Source organism: Silurus aristotelis (genome assembly GCF_946808225.1).
Source record: "Silurus aristotelis genome assembly, chromosome: 26".
NCBI lineage: Eukaryota > Metazoa > Chordata > Actinopteri > Siluriformes > Siluridae > Silurus > Silurus aristotelis.
In genome coordinates this window covers 2,525,000-2,547,521 of record NC_139599.1, presented here as the reverse complement: position 1 = coordinate 2,547,521, position 22,522 = coordinate 2,525,000, and the positions used below count along the sequence as shown (strand labels likewise).

General features: G+C 40.0%; 1 protein-coding gene across 5 annotated transcripts in view; it reads left to right on the top strand.

Moving 5' to 3' along the window:
• The window catches only part of rgs3a (regulator of G protein signaling 3a), a 131,507-nt gene that overhangs the window by 20,425 nt on the left and 88,560 nt on the right, over nucleotides 1-22,522 (top strand). For all 5 annotated transcript variants that reach the window (XM_083531257.1, XM_083531256.1, XM_083531254.1 and 2 more), the window contains 7 exons: nucleotides 137-242; nucleotides 5,503-5,869; nucleotides 6,255-6,294; nucleotides 6,459-6,700; nucleotides 8,830-8,913; nucleotides 15,084-15,195; nucleotides 21,584-21,627. In XM_083531257.1, the coding sequence (XP_083387383.1) occupies nucleotides 137-242; nucleotides 5,503-5,869; nucleotides 6,255-6,294; nucleotides 6,459-6,700; nucleotides 8,830-8,913; nucleotides 15,084-15,195; nucleotides 21,584-21,627 (995 nt within the window). The remainder of the gene's footprint in view (nucleotides 1-136; nucleotides 243-5,502; nucleotides 5,870-6,254; nucleotides 6,295-6,458; nucleotides 6,701-8,829; nucleotides 8,914-15,083; nucleotides 15,196-21,583; nucleotides 21,628-22,522) is intronic.

The window sequence follows — 22,522 nt, the reverse complement described above, 5'->3', positions numbered from 1 at the left end:
GTGTGTGTGTGTGTGTGTAAACAAGATGAGGAAAGTTGATGCGGTGCCTGTGGGCGCAAGTGGCACTTTATGGATCGATGTTACAAGGGCCATTCGATTTTATTGTGTGTGTTTGTGTGTGTGTGTGTGTGTTCAGGTGGTCCTGCAGATGTGGCTGGTCTTAAACAGCTGGATACTGTGCTGCAGTTGAATGGTCAGTCTGTGGAGCAGTGGAAGTGTGCGGACCTTGCCCATGCCATAAGGTAGCTAATGCGTGTGTGTGTGTGAGTGTGTGTGTGTGTTTATGTGTGTGTGTTTATGTGTGTATGTTTGTGTGGTGGAGATAGTGGCGTCTAACTAACATCTCTATCTATCTATCTATCTATCTATCTATCTGTCTGTCTGTCTGTCTGTCTGTCTGTCTGTCTGTCTGTCTGCCTGCCTGCCTGCCTGCCTGCCTGCCTGCCTGCCTGCCTGTCTGTCTGTCTGTCTGTCTGTCTGTCTGTCTGTCTGTCTGTCTATTAATGCACTTACTTAAATCTAGCATTTGTTTTTTTATTGATGCATTCATCAGTTCATTTGCTTATAAAGGATGAATTTTTAATATGACTAAAGTGGAACATCTGTACATTTATATTTTTCGGGTCAAAAAATCAGAAAAAATCTTCATACTGTTACATTACCAGGTTTGTTGCATAGACACTAGGGATGGATGGTAAGATTCACCAATTTGCATAAGTTAACGATGTGATGCATCAATTTCGAAAAGATTTTGTATCGTGATGCAAGTGTTTTTAACATATTTGCATTAATATAATAAAAAGAAAAGTGTATATAATTATTAGTAGATGCACTTATACTTTTATTATTTAGAAAGTGACAAATAATTTGTGACCAATATTTTATATGTAGATGGATTTCTCATTGCTAAACCGTTTCTCGAGCGTGTTCTCTCAGCACCGATGCTGCTACGTGAATATGACGTATCCCAACGCTATGGAGACCGAGACGTGTCCTGAGAGTCACATAGAATACAGATTAACATGGCAGAGGTAGAGCTGCGTCTTCCTGCACAGAGAATACAGATTAACATGGCAGAGGTAGAGCTGCGTCTTCCTGCACAGAGAATACAGCTTAACATGGCAGAGGTAGAGCTGCGTCTTCCTGCACAGAGAATACAGCTTAACATGGCAGAGGTAGAGCTGTAACTTCCTGCACAGAGAATATAGATTAACATGGCAGAGGTAGAGCTGTAACTTCCTGCACAGAGAATACAGATTAACATGGCAGAGGTAGAGCTGCATCTTCCTGCACAGAGAATACAGATTAACATGGCAGAGGTAGAGCTGTAACTTCCTGCACAGAGAATACATCTTAACATGGCAGAGGTAGAGCTGCGTCTTCCTGCACAGAGAATACAGATTAACATGGCAGAGGTAGAGCTGCGTCTTTCTGCACAGAGAATACAGATTAACATGGCAGAGGTAGAGCTGTAACTTCCTGCACAGAGAATACAGATTAACATGGCAGAGGTAGAGCTGTGACTTCCTGCACAGAGAATACAGATTAACATGGCAGAGGTAGAGCTGCGTCTTCCTGCACAGAGAATACAGCTTAACATGGCAGAGGTAGAGCTGCGTCTTCCTGCACAGAGAATACAGATTAACATGGCAGAGGTAGAGCTGTGACTTCCTGCACAGAGAATACAGATTAACATGGCAGAGGTAGAGCTGTGACTTCCTGCACAGAGAATACAGATTAACATGGCAGAGGTAGAGCTGTGACTTCCTGCACAGAGAATACAGATTTACATGGCAGAGGTAGAGCTGCGACTTCCTGCACAGAGAATACAGATTAACATGGCAGAGGTAGAGCTGCGTCTTCCTGCACAGAGAATACAGATTAACATGGCAGAGGTAGAGCTGCGTCTTCCTGCACAGAGAATACAGATTAACATGGCAGAGGTAGAGCTGCCTCTTCCTGCACAGAGAATACAGATTAACATGGCAGAGGTAGAGCTGCGTCTTCCTGCACAGAGAATACGGATTAACATGGCAGAGGTAGAGCTTTAACTTCCTGCACAGAGAATACAGATTAACATGGCAGAGGTAGAGCTGTGACTTCCTGCACAGAGAATACAGATTAACATGGCAGAGGTAAAGCTGCGTCTTCCTGCACAGAGAATACAGATTAACATGGCAGAGGTAAAGCTGCGTCTTCCTGCACAGAGAATACAGCTTAACATGGCAGAGGTAGAGCTGTAACTTCCTGCACAGAGAATACAGATTTACATGGCAGAGGTAGAGCTGTAACTTCCTGCACAGAGAATACAGATTAACATGGCAGAGGTAGAGCTGCGTCTTCCTGCACAGAGAATACAGATTAACATGGCAGAGGTAGAGCTGTGTCTTCCTGCACAGAGAATACAGATTAACATGGCAGAGGTAGAGCTGTGACTTCCTGCACAGAGAATACAGATTAACATGGCAGAGGTAGAGCTGTGACTTCCTGCACAGAGAATACAGATTTACATGGCAGAGGTAGAGCTGCATCTTCCTTCAGACAGAACATGAAAAGAACGTCTGTTTTTTTTTAAACTTTTTTCTTTTTTTTTGCACTACAAAGGCCAGTTTGTGAAATGGATAGAAGTCAGAAGGCGCTTAAGAAAGGTTACGATTTGCTGTTTGTCTGAACCAAAGAAATAAAAGCAGACTCTCTTGAATTGCAGAGCGTCGTACTTTTTCCGTTGCCTCGTACTGCGTTTTGTTGAATCGGATCGCCCTGGATCGTGATACGGGGAAATCGCATCCCACCGCATCGGTAGCTGCTTCATATGTATCTATTTTGTATCATATTGTTGGCTGTGCATCAAGATGTAAACCGCATCAGCCTCAGTTATGTGGGTGCAAATCGCTAATAGATACAAAAGGAACATGCAGGTTCAATGCTTCCACAACATTTCATAGTTCAAAAAATACTCAAAAGAATCGAATGAAATTAATTCATGTTGATGTTCTGAACATGGATTTGTTTATTCTTTTAGTTTCGGGAAATAAACGTCCCTGTTTTAGGATGTGATCTAATCAAGTACACATTACTTCTTCTTTAGAGTAGTGAGCATTTGCTATAATTAAACCCAGACAAGGAAGTGAAATATACATTTTGGGTTTTTGTTACACAGACAAATGACTTCAATCTGTTGAAGGAGGTCATTTCTAACAAGCTGTTGTTTTGTGTAAAGCAGATTATGCCTTATTGCACAAAAAATGGCATCAGAGTAAATAGTCATGTGGATGTATTTGACATGTGTTTCTTTTTATAAGATTTCAATTAACCAAATGAAAGATTTTGTGTTTTTTTTTTTTAAATACTGAAATTATATAATGAAACTTCTGCCATTAGTTGGAAAGTTGCTTGTATTCAGAGTTGGGTTACAAACACACACACACACACACACACACCCTCTCACAATGGGAGTTCAGTGGTTAAGTGCTGGACTTCTGACTGGAGGGTTGTAAGTTTATATCCCAGGTGTCCTTTTGCAGAAGCATGACGTATGTAAAAGCATGGATTTGAGTCAGAACTTCAAAATACTGTATGATGACACCCAAAACGGTGGAACAATAAGAAAAAGCTGTTAGCTTTCAAGTTATTTGACAAATTTGCTTGGCTTTCTCCTGTCTAAGATCTTGTGTGTTTAATATCCAGCTCTTCACCACCATCTATTTTTGGTCTATGGAAAAAAAAAGTTTCATTATTTTGTAACAAAAGTGGATTTCCTGCTCGTTTGAAGTCTCGTAATTCAGTAAACCGCCTAAACCGTGTTTTATTAATGTGTGATAGAGCAGTTTATCTTCTTTATCCCTGCAGTTCTGCCGACGTCAGTGTAAAGAAACGTTCATCTTCTTTACCTGCTCTGTATTCAGACACTCGGGTGGGATTATCTCAGCCATCAATCATGCTTTAGGGTCGAGAACGCAAATATGAGGAGCAGGTTCATGGCGAGTTCGGGGCGAAAACACGAGAGGCGATTCGGATCAGCGTCAAACTCCATGATCGTCAATTCTCAGCAACTGCAAAGGATAACATGGGGTGCAATGTTAATGTTATATAATATTTTTATCATTTGCTTTGGAGCCTTTTTTGAATCATCCATAATATTTGCAAATCAGTAAGTGCATTTCTCAAGAAATGTAGCACAAACAGCACAACACACTGGATTTCTTGCAAAATCTTGAACTTTTTTCAAAATCGTTAGTTACTCTCTCAAAAGTAAGTATTTGTGTCAGTAAACAAAAAAAAAAAGTGCTGTTGTCATGTTCACAAACAAAATCGTCAAAATGTTTAGTCATGTTTTCAGTATGATGCTGCACAGTTTCAGGATTTTTCTGATATAAACTACGGTTTTGGATCACAGTGACTGAAAATGCACAAAATTTGACTTCCTTCTGTTTGGCATCTGTGAATTTCAGCTCAAATTCATTGATTTGATTAAATATTTGATTTATATTGACTGCAAGAGACCAGACAGAATTCACACTTTTTGTTGTTCATCTGTTTTCAGAATGTATAATTCTGTGTTTTGTCTGTATTCACTCTCCAACTGAAGATTCACAAGATGCACCTTTGACCTGTTTTAGAGAACTGGTTGATCTTTGGTTGATCTGATTCCGTTCACTCGCCTTCATTAGTGACAATCAAGATTCAATTGCACGATTAATCAATTCAACACATTTACAAACACAATTTGCTATAAATTTTAGATGACACATTCTGACAACTGGTTTAACCATTTTGCAATCAATGAAAATGCAATTAACTGATGCTGAGATGTTTTGGGGGTTAAAACCATTCAGGTGAAACCAGATATATTTTCATCAACATGAACATAAACAACTGATGATGTAGGAAAAACAGCAGACACTCGTACAGAAATCGATTCAATGAATGCACAATAGCGTTCGCAATTTGCAATCAAAGCAACAAGAAATGTTCTCATGATGAGCACAAATGACTAAATGATGTGAAGGTTGAACAAGTAGTTTCGAGAATTTCATTTCTGATCTGAGAAACGCTTTAAAGCAACTGAGAAAAACTGTAACACAGTGTCTGTAATACCAAAAACAGTTTCAACCGAGTAAGTAACAAGGCATGAGCCACAATGTTTAAAAATCGAACTTGATATCATGTTTTTTTTTATCTATTTATAGTTACATTTATTTTAAATTTGAATATAAAATATGTTTTATCACTGAATATAAACATTCCCTCACTGTGAAACCTTATTTTCACCTCTAAATGACTGACACTGGAGAGTCCTTCCACTGGTTCTTCAATCAATTCTTCAAAGAGCATCCGTTATAGAAGCCCGATGAATTTGTCGCCGTTCATTATTGTAGAAACAAATGCATTAATATTGTGATTTTCACTTCTGTTATATAAAAAGTACATCAATACATTGTGGCCAATCAGAATATAGAAATAAAGAGTGCTTTTAAAAAAAATACATTTCTCTGTGTGCAGAAGTAGCGCTCGGGAGATCACAGTGGTGGTGTGGCGTTCGGGACCCTCTGTGAAGTCCAGCTATGAGGGTCTGATCCATCAGTCCTACAAGAGCTCCAACTATGAGTCTCCGGTCTCTCCTCCCAGAACGAAGCGTGCAGAGAAAACGCCGCCAGTACCCCCACTGCCTGCTCACCTCCGTCACCGGATACTGCAGAACGGCTCTGAGGGGGCGAGGGGTGGCGGCACAGGGACGTCGTGGGGGGACAGGAAAGACGAAACCAACATCAGCGGCATGACACACACTCCGACTCTCAGAGGGACACGACTCAAAGCGTCAAACGGGGACAATTACATCATTCTTTCCCCCATTAACCCAGGAGGCCAGGTACATGTTCATATGTTCTTTATTACCATATAATAACAAAAAAGGCGTAAAATAAAAACACCAAGTTAACTGATGAATTAATAGATAGATAGATAGATAGATAGATAGATAGATAGATAGATAGATAGATAGATAGATAGATAGATAGATAGATAGATAGATAGATAGATAGATAGATAGATAGATGGATTCAGACAGTAATTTGGGTATATTTGGGATTATATTTTACAAATAAATTTGCAGAGAAAAAAACATTATTTTGAAAATGAAGAAATGATATTACGAGAAACGCTGTTATTATTGATCCTAATGATCCCAATCATTAATTAGATTACATGTATTAAATCATGACTAACTGTGTGATGTCATATTTCTGATCTCACAGATCCTGACACAAGTATACGGAGACAATCCTAGCACACTGGGTAGGTCTAACTATTATCATAAACGTATAAATCTGTCATGTAGAAGTAAAATATTGATAAAAAATGTTCATGCAGGACGCGATCATATTACCAACGTGTTGTGTCATTAACATAACCATAACATGATTGTACACTGATGTTCCTCTGGTCATCCTGCACTCTAGCCGGATGGATGTACTCACCTACAAACCCCAGCGCCCCCCAGCCACATGCCACACCCAGCCTGGCAAACAGAACCAACTTCCTGCGCCGTTCAAGCAACAAATCTAAGTCCAATGTCTCAAACTTCCAGTCCAGCTCCAACTTCGCCAACTACCAGAATTGCACCATCGTCAGATCTCACGCCAACTACGGAGCCTACGTCAAAGTGACACCCAAAGTTCTCATCTTCCCCATCTTCGTGCAGGTATCACTCACCCTGGGTTTTACATGCCACTGTTGAAGGGAGTATTACATTTTTCCTTCACTTGAACTGGGAGACTTAAACAATGCCCCATGCCAGTTCTATGTTGATATTCATTATATGGTTTGGAGAGGAAGATCTCCTGCTATAGAACTCTGATCTCAACTCTACTGAACACTTTTGGGATAAATAGGAACCCCAGGCCTCCTCACTTTACTAACACCATTGTGACTGAATGGATCTCCACAAGCACCCTCCAAAACTTGGTGTAACATCTACCCAGAAGAGTGGAGGTTATTATAACAGCAAATGGGGAATATTATGCTCAGGTGTCCACAGACTTTTGACCAACATAGTCTATTTATTTATTTATTTATTTTGTTTGTCATTCATCTACTAATTCGTTCATACTTTACATACACTATATTGGCAAACGTTTGCGGACACCTGCTCATAAGTACGTTATGTGTTTTCTGAACATCGCATTCCACATTTAGTCCCAATTTGCTCTTATATTTCCCTCCACTCTTCTGGGAAGATGTTCCACTAAATGTACTTGTGGACATTTGTGTTCATCGGCCAAAAGAGGTGTTAGTAAAGGCAGTTAATGATGTAGGTGAGGTGAGGAGACCTGGGGTGCAGTCAGTGTTCACATTCATCCCAAAGTTGTTCAGTATGGTTGAGATCAGAGCTCTATAGCAGGCCACTCAAGATCTTCCTCTCCACAACATGTAAATTGTATCTTAAGTCAAGTCAAGTCAAGTCAAGTTTATTTGTATAGCGCTTTTCACAACAGACATTGTCTCAAAGCAGCTTTACAGAAAACAACAGTGAAGGTGAATGGTGTGCGTTTGTCCCTGATGAGCAGCCGTGGCGACAGTGGCAAGGAAAAACTCCCTTAGATGATATGAGGAAGAAACCTTGAGAGGAACCAGACTCAAAGGGGAACCCATCCTCATATGGGTGACATCAAGAGTTTGGTCATAAATCTTTCAACAATACAGAACAATTTGTGATCATCATAGATCCAGCATCAGCTTCTCCATGCCAGCATCAGCTTCTCCATGCTCTTAAGGGAGCTCGCTTTGTGTACAGGGGCATTGCCATGGTGGAAGTGAACGCAACATTTTATTATGGCGGATCTAATGACGTCCTATAAAATTATGTGCCTCCAGCTTTGTGGAAACAGTTTGGAGAAGAAATACATATGGCAGGAAACGTCCCAATATTTTTTCTATATAGTGTATGAATTTTTGTTCATTTCCCAACCACAACTATCACATAACAGAAAGCTAATATGAGACCTTCCACACACCTAGCACCTCCTTTTCCACAGAAATTATGCAGACAAAGACATTTTGTTCATTTGAAAGATCTTTTATCAGGTGTTTAGTGATATTTTTCCACGTTTTTTTTTTTTTTTAGATTACACCTAAACGAGCCTTGGGGGTGCAAAAAGTTTGAGATATTGAACGGAAACGTGATTAGACGCTTTCCATTGTGAAATGTAAATCTCATTTCAATTCAATTATGAACAAATGAGTCTCAGTCCAATTCCCCCGAACTCCATTATCTGCATAAATTTCTTTCCAAAACCTAATTTAACTCCCAATCAATTACTTTTAATGTGACTCAGTAACTCACGATGAAAAACCTCGAACTCCTGGTCTGCACTTTTTCAAATGATTTCCTGCGAGTGTGCAAGAATGATAAATTGTGTTGGCAAAAAATACATACATGTGGGGGGTCTGTATGAAAAAGAGGTCCCTCGAGCTAACTTCCTGTGCACACTTTGAGCTTAGTCTGAAGAAGGATGTGGCAAACACTGTGAGGCTGTCACAGTCTTTCACATCATGCTCAGGTCTTTAGGTGCTTTCAGCCTAGTGTGGTCAAAACTGCGTTGCCAGCCTGCACGGCCCACCAGCATGCGTCGCACTGTGGGGGTTGGAGCAAGCGCTCGCTGAAGAGCTCTAGAGCAAGTTTGCAGTTCATTTCAGTTCCACCTACAGCACAGCTTCTCGTGGTTTTACTATGGAACTAGCGTGTGTGAGTGACATAGCAATGCAGCACTGATTTATCGCCGATCCTGGCGTGATCTTAATTATTTATTAATTTTTTTTATATATTTGTAGCCGCTGGACCTGTGCAGCCCGACCAGAACCCTCCTGATCACCGAGGAGATGATCCTGCATGAGAGCAAATATCTTTCCATCAAGGTAAGAAATAATGAATGTGTGTGTGTCAATATATGATGTAAAAAAGTGCTAATCTGTAATTTTGCTCTGAACGAGGGCCTACCTGGCACCCAAGGCAGGACATTACCATTCTGCTTATTATACGCTGCGGAGGAGAACAGCAAGAAAGAGAGAGAGAGAGAGAGAGTGAGAGAGAGAGAGGTCCTTTAAACGAGATGTAGGCAGCTTCAGAGACCGCTAATGTGTTGCATGTTGCAGAACCATAAGCAAGAACATACAAGAACGTTCTAAAAAAAATCCCCCTCCCAAAAAAATTAAGATAAAATTGATAGACAGTTGAACCTGTATTTTAGCTTATTGTTACTACTATATACAAAAAATAAATTAATTAATTAAAGGTGGCACCTGGTGCCTTGTTGTAACCCCCTGGCAGAGGCAAGCTTTTACCATGTCGTTAAAATAAAGAAATTATTACTTTGAAAATCCTTCCAGGAACCCATGATCCATGATTACATAAAAGCCAAAAGTATCTAGAAACCTGAATTTCCCAGCCATATGTCAGTCTTGTCCAAACTGTTAGCACAAGTTTGGAGGCCCACAACTTTATAGGATGTCTCTGAATAGTGGTAGCATGAAATTTTCCCTTCACTTGAGACTTGTTCCAGCATGACAATGTCCCCATGAAGATATGCTTTACATGGGTTGTAGTGGAAGATTTTGAGTGGCCTGCTATTAAGCATTGACGTCAATCCAATTGGGCTGAATTGGATCACTGTCTGCACCCAAGGCCTCCTTATCTTACCTTCATTAGTACATGAGTGTGCATTAACCTTGTTTCTGAATGGGCACAAATCTCCACAAAGTCTAGCAAAACATCTTTTCAGAAGAGTGGAGTTTATTATAAGAGCAAATGGGGTAGAATGGGATACTCAAAAAGCACATACTAATCTTATGTTTAGGTGTCCACAAATCTTTGGTCCATATAGTGTCTTGTTGTAGTCTAAGTTACTGTCCATGAACTTATGGTTAGAAACATATTCAAGTAACATCAACAACATAGAGCAAGGAAGGAATTCGAAGCTACAAGTGCACACTGTCTTGAAAAGAATACACAGTCCTCGAAAGGCTTTTATCAGAAATTCCCGAAAGTCTGCTACACATCTTATTGTATCTCAGGTCAGTGCAGACTTCACGTACATCCTGCCCCGTATTGTCTCCTCCCGTTCCCGGGTCTCGTTATAACAGTGAGCGGGAAACGGCAGAGCAGCGGGGCAGATACGTTAATGTCATCTTACTGATAACGGGAAAAGAAAATGAGGTGAAGGTCGTATCCTGCTCCGGTGGTCACCGGTTTCTCTTAACACGCTCTGCTTTGCTCTTTTTCAGCGGTTTTGATTCCTTTGTTTGGATTTTCACTGCACCTGAAAATGCTTTTTAGAGTAATAATACAGACGAGTGTGGCAGAGGGGAAGTTAGATACGTAGCATCGGGAAGCATTTGGTAAATACTTTTTTAATTAAAAAGATCTAGAGCAAGTTTGCAGTTGAGTTGAGTTGAGTTCAGTTCCAGCTACAGCACAGATCCTCTGCTAGTACTAAGGAACAAACGTATGAGTGCTACAGCAATGCTTGCACCAAGCGGAAAAGACCGTCATTTTAATATCCTGTTGCTAAAAAGAAAACGAGGCGGAGGTCACTTCTTGCTCAGCGTGGCTGTTACGTCATAGCGAGATATGATTTGTGCTAATATTAGTGACTCAGCAATTTCTTTTTCCGTTAACCTTAATCAGACGCGACATCTGAGTGAGCTTTATCTCGACCTCGCTTCTCTTTTCACGCTCTACTTTTGCTCTTCTTCTTATTAATAAGAGTTTTGTCCTCAGAGATGCTTAGTCTTTGCTGTAACTGGAAAGCCACACTGGACGAGGGAAAAGTTAGCTAGTTACTGTAGCTAGCTAGCAAGGATAGCAATCTTTTGGTTCGCTCAAACAATGCAATGCAATTCTTTTTATTTATTTTCTGTAAATGTCTGCTCATTTTCTTTCTCTTTACATTGTTGTGGTTTGCTGTTCTTCAATTCGTGTCTGGAGATTTTCTGCATGGTATAATATTGTAACAAGATGTCATGGGTGGGATTCCTATAAATGAAAGCTTTAAGTGATCCATATGCTAAAGTCTCGTTTCTATGCAACACACTCTGTAAAAGGCAAAAACACACAATAATTGGACAGTGAACGAGTGGAAAAAAGTTCTGTGGAGTCCAAATTTGACATTTTCGGCTCTAATTGAAGAACTTATGTAAGATGGAAAACAGGAGAGAAGATGTGATCAGATTGTCTCACCCCCACAGTCAAACATGGAGGTTGAAGCTTAATAGCTTGGGGTTGTTTTGGAGCAGGAAAGGTTGGAGAATTTTTCCAGAAAGTGAAAGGAATCCTGATCCAACATGGATCCCATTCCATACTTTACCACCATGCAATTCTGTCTGTACTGCGGCTCACTGGAAACGACTTCGCCTTCAACAAGACAATGAGCCGTAGCGTACGTCCGAGTTCTGTAAGCGTTATTTAGAGAGCGAACAGTCATCTGGAGTGTTAAATATCATGGAACGGTCTGCCCAGTCACTGCACCTAAATCCTGCTGAACTGCTCCAGGATGAACTGAATCACAAGAAAAAAAATCTTTAATTAGTGAAAAACATCTACCACATGTTTTACAAGAGTCTTTCAGATGAAAGTTTTTGGTTAGACGAACTATCCGGTGGCTGAGTGTGTGTAAAACTGTTCTTCATGCATTAGGAGGATTTTTTCAATGAAAATAATGTGGAACATCTGGACAGATTTATTTGGTCAAAATCTTCATAGTGTTACATTACTGAGTTTGTTGCACAAAAACAAAAAGAACATGCATGTTCTTTATCCCTTTTTTTAAAAAAATTATCAATCCTGTCAATCAATGCAAATTCTAATATTAAGCCACGCCCACATAGACAGTTCCCTGAGATGTTTGCTGTTCGTGTCTGTTTTATTACATTTATATCATTTGTATTATTCTGACCTCATTCAAGACAAAATTAAAAAAGTTATTAAAAATTAAACAAAACAACCCACTTCAGCATTTAGAGCTGAAGTGAAGTTGGAATTTCCCTTTTTTTTATTGTAACGAGGCATTGAGCATCACTTCTGTCCACGATATATACTCACAAACAATACACACACACACACACACACACACACACACACACACACACACACACACACACACACACACACACACACACACACACACACACCGCCTCTGTCTTTCCTTTTTCATGCACACATAAACCACACAACCCCCTAAGACCTCTCTCAGCTCACAAACCACAACAACACAACGAGGACGCAGCGTGCAAAAGTAACTCTCGCTTATACTTCATTATGCCAAGAACATTAATAACCACCATGACACAATGGTCCTGGTGTGTATTTCGCTGCATAAGACAGGTTTTTTGGAAGGCAGATTTCATTCATCAGGTGTCATTAGAACTGAAACAATGTAAAAAAGGTCCACCTGTGTAGTGTGTAGTGGAACAGTGGGCTGTTCAGTGCAATGCATTATGTGTGTGGGTGTGTGTGTGAGTGTGGGTGAGTGTGTGCACATATGAATCGGTTTGCTTCAACACAGGATGTGAAAATGATAATATGTAGGCCTAAATTAAGCAATGTAAAGTGTGTGCATGTGTGTGTTTGGGGGTTTGTGTACAAATGGATAATGACAGTTAATACACATGCATTATGCACATGGAACAGTTAGTGGGAAGAAGTGGAGTTTATTCCTGCATTCTTTTGCACTGTTTACAAATGTTATACAAAAAACTCCCTGTAATATCCAAACTTAACATTACCAAGAAATGACCTGATTTAGAAAATCCTTTTAAAGAAATAGTTCTCAAGACTTGAATGCTCCAGTCATAAAACAAATGAAGAAATGTGGATTTATTTTTTAACCTGCAAACAAAAGCAACCACACGTGCGAAGAAAAAAAAGCAAAATAAACCCTAACATAAACACGAGACATAATCGTAATCATGTGCGATACTGATGGCGTAGAAACATGTCAGAGTCAAAAAGTGCGTTTAAAATGCTGAAAATGTTCATTCGTGTGAAATGAGACATATAGACAAAAGAATTTGGGATGCACGACTTTTGCAAAACATTTGCAAATAACAAAAATTCAGATTTTATCCCCAAAAAAACAAACAGAAAACCCATATCAGATGTTTAAACTGGGAATATGCACCATTTTCAGGGGAAAAAAACAAGGTCATTTTAAAGTCTCAAAAAGGTTGGGTAGTTAGACACAGTCTTTTACAGATTGGTGAAGCTCTGCTCATCTTTACTTCTGAGGGACTCTGCCTATCTAAGATACACGATTTATATCATAACACTTACTTTTTCCCCAATGTTTTTGACACGTTTTGCAGATATTGAATAATTTTGTTACTTAAAATGGTTTCATCAGTTTAATCATTTGAAATGTTTCTTTTGGTTTGTTTTATTGCAAATAAAATGTGGGTTTATAGATTAGCATATCATTGCATTCTGTTTCTATCTACTTTTTTTCTCAACCTTTTTGGGATTTGGGATTGTATATTAGATGTCTTTGGATGCAGTAGCATGAAAATTCCCTATCACTCAAACTACAAGACCCAAACCTGTTCCAGCAGGACAATTCCCCTATGTACAAATCCAGCTCCATGAAGATATAGTCTGAATGAGTTGAAGTGGAAGATTTCCTCCCATAGAGCTCTGACCTCAACTCTATTAAGCACATTTGAGATGAATGTGAAGGCTGACTGCACCCAGGCCTCCTCACCTCACCTACATCACTACCTGACTTTACTAACTACTAATACCCTTCTGGCTGAATGGGCACATGACACTTTTCTATTAAAAACACACATCTAGGCTTTTCCCAGAGTCTTATGTATGCGGTTTTTGTGTTCCTGTGGCCTTCAAAATTTCATCTCTGATCCAAAATGTAATTCCAACATCTTTGGGAAAACAACTGTGTCTGTTTACATGGTTTCTTCTAATTCTAAAGCAGAGAAAGATGCAATAATCCCATCATTATGATGTCATTTTCTTTCATTGTTGTTGCAGGGTTTTAATCATGTTTGAGGTTTAAAACTTAAGCAGATCAACTGGAAATCATGCAGTTTTATTACATAAGGTCATCTATCCTCTGCTAAATCACAACACAAAGCAATAATTAACCAAACATGATTAAAGCTCCAGGGTTTGTTCTGATCCAAGATTGCACATTAATCACTAATCTGCCCAACAACTAGCTGCCTCTGCCAGGAGGTTACGATCCACATGTTGACTGCTTTGAGAGAGCATTTAATTCGAGAGAAAGAAATATCTGACATAGTCTATTCCAACATTTCCATTCCAGCTCTTTTAAACCCAAGCGAGACCCTCAAGGACACTAGGAAACCATTGAACTGGGGACCATGGAGCTGTAAAGAATCAACTCTGCCCACAAAACCAATATTTGGCCCAATATAATGGACTTACTGCCTTAACAAGAAACTACTCAGAATATTGTTTGGTTTAAGCTCCAGAAATATCACTCACTACACGTGTTTTCACTTTTCCTCATTTTTATAAAGGGTGCCAATAATTGTGGAGATGACCGCTTACGTTTGGCATTGAACACATCTGCGAGCCACTGATCCAAAACCACACTGGCACACATTTAGGAAATGTAATGAGTCGCTTTTTTCCAATAACGTCCTCCAAAATTAGTTGAAATGGGGCCGGAATGGCGAAGTTCCAGCACCTTGGCTCTCCGGGGCGTTTCTACAGCTTTCTGTTCATCTTCGGTTCTTCGGTCATGTCTTGAAGAACATCAAGTTCAAACATAATTGTATGTAATTCTACCCACTTTTAAACAATAGAAAGACATTGTCAGGATTAACATCATGATCTGATCTGATGGGTGAGAAAATGTACGGCATGATTTTCCACTTCCATTTCCAAATCTTCCAGTCCTACCCAGGTAAAGCTGATCTTCATGAAGCTGGCGTTGTGTACAGGTGCATTGTCAGGCTGGAACAGGTTTGGGTCTCCTCGATCAAGTGGTGTGTCTTTCTCTGTGTTTTGGTGTTTCTAACTCTCTCGTTCTTTGTTTTTATCTTTCTTTCAGGTGACTATTTTCATCTACACAGATCTGATGTTAGTGACGAGGGAGGATGAACCTGGTCGCTGTAACGTCCTACAAAATCCCCTTTTCCTGAAACAGCTCCGGTTAAAGGAGGGTGAGTGAAATAAAGAGATACGGTTGTTGTTACGGATATCAGACTTTTAGCGAGCACATGCAGAGGCTTCCTTTATACCCACACTGAATTGAGGACATAAATAACTTAGTAAGCGGTTTCCTCACAATCACAGAGGCCTGAATGTCGATAGATTGAGCTCAGCGTTGAGGACATTAAGGTCAGAGGCAGCAGCGAGTCTGTAGAATTTAAAGAACTGCAGACGCTGATCAATGCTGCTGAGCGACGCGGCTGGGTGCAGTCACCGTGTGTCTTTATTAAACGTCCACAATCCATACACACACACGCGCGCACACACACACACACACACACACACACACACACACACACACACACACACACACACACACACACACACACACACACACACGCCAGGTGGCAAATAAAAAATAATAAAACTTACAATCAAAAGGGCAAACAAACAGACAGACAGATATAATATATAAAAGTTTTCACAGGCACATTTTGTAGCATATATAAAAGGAGCATATCAGTAAATAATTTTGTTAATACTTTAGATAGAAATATGAACAAGAACATGAAATGAAAGCAGCAAATGAACTGATAAATGAATCAATAAAGAAAAACTAATTCTAGATCCAAGTAGGTGCATTAACAGACAGACAGACAGACAGACAGACAGACAGACAGACAGACAAACAGACAGACAGACAGATAGATAGATAGATAGATAGATAGATAGATAGATAGATAGATAGATAGATAGATAGATAGATAGATAGATAGATAGACAGACAGATAGACAGATAGACAGATAGATAGATAGATAGATAGATAGATAGATAGATAGATAGATAGACAGACAGACAGACAGACATAATATCAGACAGACTGTTTCAGATTTCTTGCTTGTCATTGCATTACACTTTAGTGAAAGTTCCAGCTTTATCTCTACCATTTCAAAGCGCTGAACTGAAGACTCCTTCCATAAATAGTTCCCGGACCTCAGGAACGATGCGATGATCATTAGAGAGTCATGGGAAAAGGCACCGTGTGCTTGTGACCGAACAGCAGACACCAAGACAATATCTTCACTTTCTTATCTGTTTAGATAACCACAGGGTCACAATTTCCACAGGGGGATTTCTGCTGCTGTGTCTCACTTGTAACACACACACATACACACACACACACACACACACACACACACACACACAAACAAAAAAATCACATTCCTGTCAAACATACAGTCAAAATAAAAAAGGGGTACTGGTCTCTTATCGTGACACAGTGTTAATCAGACACACACACTCGATTAGACACGTGACATGTGACACACACTATCAGCTTTTTTTTTATAGTAACATGTTTATGCTGAGAATCTCAGTGCTTCTAAAAGACCAAGCTGATCTTTAACATCCTGGTCATTGCGTTGATGTGGATTTAGTCATCAATTTTGGCATAGTTTCCCTGGAGCCAGCTGTGACACGAAGAGGTTTATAATATCGTGATTTTTTAAATATAAAATATTGTTTTGTTTTTTTTATATGAGGTGGCATCAAAAAGTTTCCAGACTGATGCTGTAACTGGTGCTATTCTGTTACCACGTTTGCGATTTCATCATGGACAGCAAGTTAGAACAAAGTTAGCGCACTTCAAGAGCAAAACATCACCGGAAAACGACGAGAAATCTGGAAGTCCTTCGACAAGCTCAACCCCTTAAAAAATGTTGAAACCATTCAGCAACTTGTGCATGATGATCGTCAGAGAACACACATAATCTCACTTCTGCACCCACCCTACTCACCAGATTTGGCTTCTGGGGATTTCGCCCCTCTTCCTGAATGGGAAGGTCCGGCTCAAACGTCACCGGTTTGACACCAGGACACATTCCAGAAGTAGCAGGAACTCCTGCGCTGTTTTGGGGACTAATTTGAAGGTGACGGTGTGCAAATGTAGATAAATGAAGTACTTTCTTGTAAACAGAGTTAGTCTGCAAAATTTCCTACACCACCTCTTAGGATTTTCAGAACTTTCGTTCTAAGACCCCCCGTGAGCTCTGCACTACACACAGTATATGAACAAAAATATTGGCACACCTGATTTTTCAATTTTCCAGACAAAAATGTCCCACATAATAGTGGAAACAATTGTGTAGGACGTCTTTGGATGTCCTGGCAATACATTTTTTCTTCACTTGATCTAGGAGACCCAAACCTGTTTCAGCATGACAATGCCCCTGTGCACAAATCCATCTTGAAGATCTGGTTTAAATGGGTTGGAGCTGAGGTGGAAAGGAATAAAATCAAATGAAGAAAAACTTTGTTACTGTACTTCAGTAGATTTTTCTGGTACCAGATCTTGACTTCACTATTCATTTTTTGGACGCATTTTTACTTTCACTCACTACATTTTTACACAAATATCTGTACTTTCTACTTCTTACATTTTCATACCAGACTTGTACTTAAGTTTTAATCTATTTAGTGACATGATCCATATTGTTTCTTCTCACAGCACCAGTTTCTGTCCTTCAACCTGTTTCTTGTCATTGAGCAGCTTTTTCAATCTACCACTGGTGCATCATTTCCTGTCTCTCACACACCACAGACGTAGACTAGTTTACGAAGCACACAATGAGCAGTCAGAAGGCAGTAAGAAGTCTGGGGTTAACGTGGATGAACTTTTCTCTGCTTGTGTTCTATATGGTGGATGTTCAGCCTGGATACATTCATTAGTACAATATACAATAGTATACATATGATCGAGCGCAAAAAAAAATTGCATGCCTTTACTGATACACACTTTAGCATAAGTAGAAAACTTATCCAGCTTGTCATTTGAAGCTGGATTTTTTAAGTGTTTTTTTTTTAAGGACAACACTGCCCCCTGCTGTTTAACTGAAAGAACTAGTGAATAGATGGCACGAAGCACATCATTAGGTGCTAAACTTAATTAATTAAAAGCAAACAATCCAACATGAAGCCCTACAGAAGTGTGTATGTTGGAGATGTTAGTTAATAGAATTCCATGGAATGATTTTCATTTTATTGTTGTGTTGTTGATAAAAGCTGATGACATGAAATCATTCTGTGATTTACGACCTGATCGTGTCTGTGTGTTTGTAGATGATTTATTATGTGCAGTGCAGTTTCTACATACGATTTAGCATTTAACAGTTTTATAAAATGTGTAAAATCCTAATGAAGAACTTTGAGGAATTGAAAACACTGCCCATGCACTGCTAGATATCATTTTATTCACATTCACATGATCACAGTGTATTCAGTCAGATGACAGCAATGTGTCTGTCTGTCTGTCTGTCTGTCTGTCTGTCTGTCTGTCTGTCTGCCTGCCTGTCTGCCTGTCTGCCTTCTGTCTTACTGTTTGTCTGTCTGCCTTCTGTCTTACTGTTTGTCTGTCTGCATAATCTGTCTTCATGTCAATCTAATTGTCTGTTCGTCTGTCTGTCTGTCTAATGTCACTTATGTCATTCTCCTTGGTTGCTTTGACAAGAAAACTTGCCTCTCTCTCTGTCTGTCTGTCTGTCTGTCTGTCTGTCTGTCTGTCTGTCTGTCTGTCTGTCTGTCTGTCTGTCTGTCTGTCTGTCTGTCTGACTGACTGTCTGTCTCTCTCTTTCACTGTCTGTCTTTCAGTCTCTCTGCCTCTTTCTCTTCTGTCTGTTTGTCTGTATGTCTCTTTCACTGTCTGTCTTGCTCTCTCTCTGTCTGTTTAAATGTCTGCCCGGTTTCACTCTCTTTCTTTCTTTCTCTCTCTCTCTTTCTCTCTGTCTTTCTCTCAGGGTCTGTCTAACTGTATATATCTTTGTGTCTCTTTTTGTTTTCCTTTCTGTCTGTCTGTCTGTCTGTCTGTCTGTCTGTCTGTCTGTCTGTCTGTCTGTCTGTCTGTCTGTCTGTCTGTCTGTCTCACTTTCTGTTTGTCTGTCTTTATCTCTCTTTCTCTGTCTTTGTTGGCTGTAAAAGACATTGTCTGTCTCTCTGTATGTCTCTTTGTGTCTTTATATGGCTCTCTGTCTGCTAATCTGTCTGTCTGTCTGTCTGTCTGTCTGTCTGTCTGTCTGTCTGTTTGTCTGTCTGTCTGTCTGTCTGTCTGTCTGTCTGTTTCTTTATTTCTCTCACTCACTTACTGACTGTCTGTCTATTGGTTTCCTGTCTGTCTGTCTGTCTGTCTGTCTGTCTGTCTGTCTGTCTGTCTGTCTGTCTGTCTGTCTGTCTGCTGGTCTCCTGCCTGTCTGTTTGTCTGTCTGTGTCTCTCTCACCATTTCTCTCTGTGTTTCTATCTGACTCTCTGTCTTTCGCTTGTTCTTCTGTCTCTCTGTTTGTCTTTCTCTGTTTGTTTGGCTTTATCTTTATCACTTTTCGTCTTTTTGGCTGTCTGCTTGGAAAACCCATAACGCTGTGTTACTGGTCTGTTACACTTTTTTCATTGTTGCTGTCACATGATACAGATTTACCCAATCATAAATCGAGGAGATATTTTGTTTGTGTACTGTTTTGCTTGTAAATTTTGATTATTTTTTTTATTTTTTTTAATACTTTTTATTTGTTTATATTTTATATTATTATTAATTTATTAAGATTATTACAATGAGGTCAGAACCATGATATAGACAGAAAACTAGCGAGGAGGGTGTGAATTTAAATCAAATTTTAGCAGAAATTAGCTAGTTAGCTAGCTAGTCATTATACTTACACATTTATACACATTTCTTGAAAATGTGTGTTTTTGAATATGAAGCTCTTTGTTTTTTTTATTATTTGGATGATGTTTGTTTACAACATTTGTTTTGCTGCAGCGGAGGCGACTGTTTTAACTTTTAGCTGATATTTGATGAAAGAATATGAAAAGATTTTTGGCAAAAATGTATTGAAAAACCTTTAATCCAGCATTAACCTCTCTCAATCTGTTCAATCAAGTGCATTTGATTTTAATCGTCTTGTGTCAGTGATGTAAAGAGTTTTATTAAGAATATATTGAATTTTTATGTATATATTTGTGTGTTTAGAGTTAGAATAAATGGTGGAGCTTGCAGCTTTGTGCACATTAGCACTAATGCTATTAATCCTTACACAAGACATTATAGGGATTAAGCTGAGCATGCAGAGCGTTAACCTGTTCTAAAATAAATCAGTGTAAAAATGTGTGTGTGTGTGTGTGTGTGTGTGTGTGTGTTTGGGAGATGGTGACAGGATGACAGTGTGCAGTGGGGGGAGAGCCTGCAGGTGGCTCTATGACAGCCCGCTGTACATGTGTCTCCTCTCATCAGACTACTGCTGTCTCTCTTGCGCGCACACACACACACACACACACACACACACACACACACACACACACACACACACACACACACACACACACACACACACACACACACACACACAGAGGGATGCATAAAATGGTGCTGGACTGCAGGTGGATTTATGAAGATGGATGTCCTGAGCGCCGATATGAATCGTCTTTGACACACACAGACAATCACCCACAAACTATTACTCGACTGACTGACTGTCTTACTGACTGTCTGTCTGTCTGTTTGTATGTCACTCTCTGTCTGTCTGTCTGTCTGTCTGTCTGTCTGTCTGTCTGTCTGTCTGTCTGTCTGTCTGTCTGTCTGTCTGTCTGTCTGTCTGTCCGTCCTTATATTTTGTAGAATTCACAAGTATTCACAAGAGTATCCTAATGCATTCAATTAAATCAGCTGTGCTGTGTATCTTGTTTGTCTATCTATCTATCTATCTATCTATCTATCTATCTATCTATCTATCTATCTATCTATCTATCTATCTATCTATCTATCTATCTATCTATCTATCTATCTATCTATCTATCTATCTATCCATCCATCCATCCATCCATCCATCCATCCATCCATCCATCCATCCATCCATCCATCCAACCATCCATCCATCCATCCATCCATCCATCCATCCATCCAGAACTCATGTCATCTCAGTGTCAACTCATAAAACTCATCCTCACACAGCTTCATCACTCACAGCTTTGACTCTATTAACTCTTTTTCTCTCTTTGGAAAGTTTGGACGTTGATAAGCAATGTCTGGCCCCCTCCGAGAGGCAACATGAGCACTCACCAATCAGAAGCAGCTGTCAGCTCCTGTCACCCAGTGAGTGACAGAGTGAGGCTGTAAGAGGGCGGGGTGACAGCATGATGGACAGCTGGGTACAACAAATGGGAAATCGATGTGATCAGTCAGGCTCAGGGCCACAAGAGGGGTTTTTGGAATCTGTGTGTGTGTGTGTGTGTGTGTGTGTGTCCAGTAAGCTTTATTGTTAGGGTGAATTTTGTGAAAATTGCTGTTGTGTGTTGGAACAATGCATTTCATGTATGGTATAAAGTGGTAACACTGATGTTTTGTTTCTCTGTGCAGATCACAGTGACGAGCTTCGCTTCTACCTCATCCACATGACTGAGGTGAGACAACTGCAGTATGTCTGTCTGTCTGTCTGCCTGTCTGCCTGTCTGCTGGACAGTCTGTGTGTCTGACAAATCTATTTTCATCTTTTTATGTGCTATTAAAATACCTGTTTATTTGTGTGTTATGCACATCTGTTTGTCTATTTGTCCATCCATCCATCCATCCATCCATCCATCCATCCATCCATCCATCCATCCATCCATCCATCCATCCATCCATCCATCCATCCATCCATCCATCCATCCATCCATCTTATTTCTAATATATCTTCAGTTTTTGGCTTCTATTCATGCAGATGTGTGTATGGAACAGATTTAGGTTGAGTTTAATTCGAGGGTTCTCCCAGTGTCTCGGCTGATTGATCTCCTCTTAACGAGAAGTGGAACCTTTCTGAAATCTTTCTTTATAGTGAACACAGAAGCTGCTATTTTTTTTCTTGTATTCTCTGCCTCTCTTCTAATTCTCCCAATCCTCTTTACTCAAGTCTGTTTTTCTTTTCTCCCCGAGCGATTACCATCGACGTCACTGTCCTCTTTTCCTTCTGAAAACCGCAATGTATCACCTAATTAAATCCCAATGAATTTTTTAACAACTTCTCGCCTATTTTAAACACAGCAGACGGGTCGGCTGAAGTTTTCCACACATGGCCCACGGCCGTAGAAAAGGGTAAAAAAAAATGGAGCAGAAATATGCATTCTGTCCAATTAGTTCCCTTAAACAGAGTGTTTTTCCAGGCGCAAGGTTGCGGCCGTGTGGTGTGTGATGCCGGAGATGTCAGAGATGTCGGAGTGTGGTGACTCCAGCTGGGAGTTTGTAGCTGTCGCTTGTGACAGGAAGTGACTCGTCAGGAGACGTGCCGATGACGGCATTTGTTTCATTCCGCCTGTCACC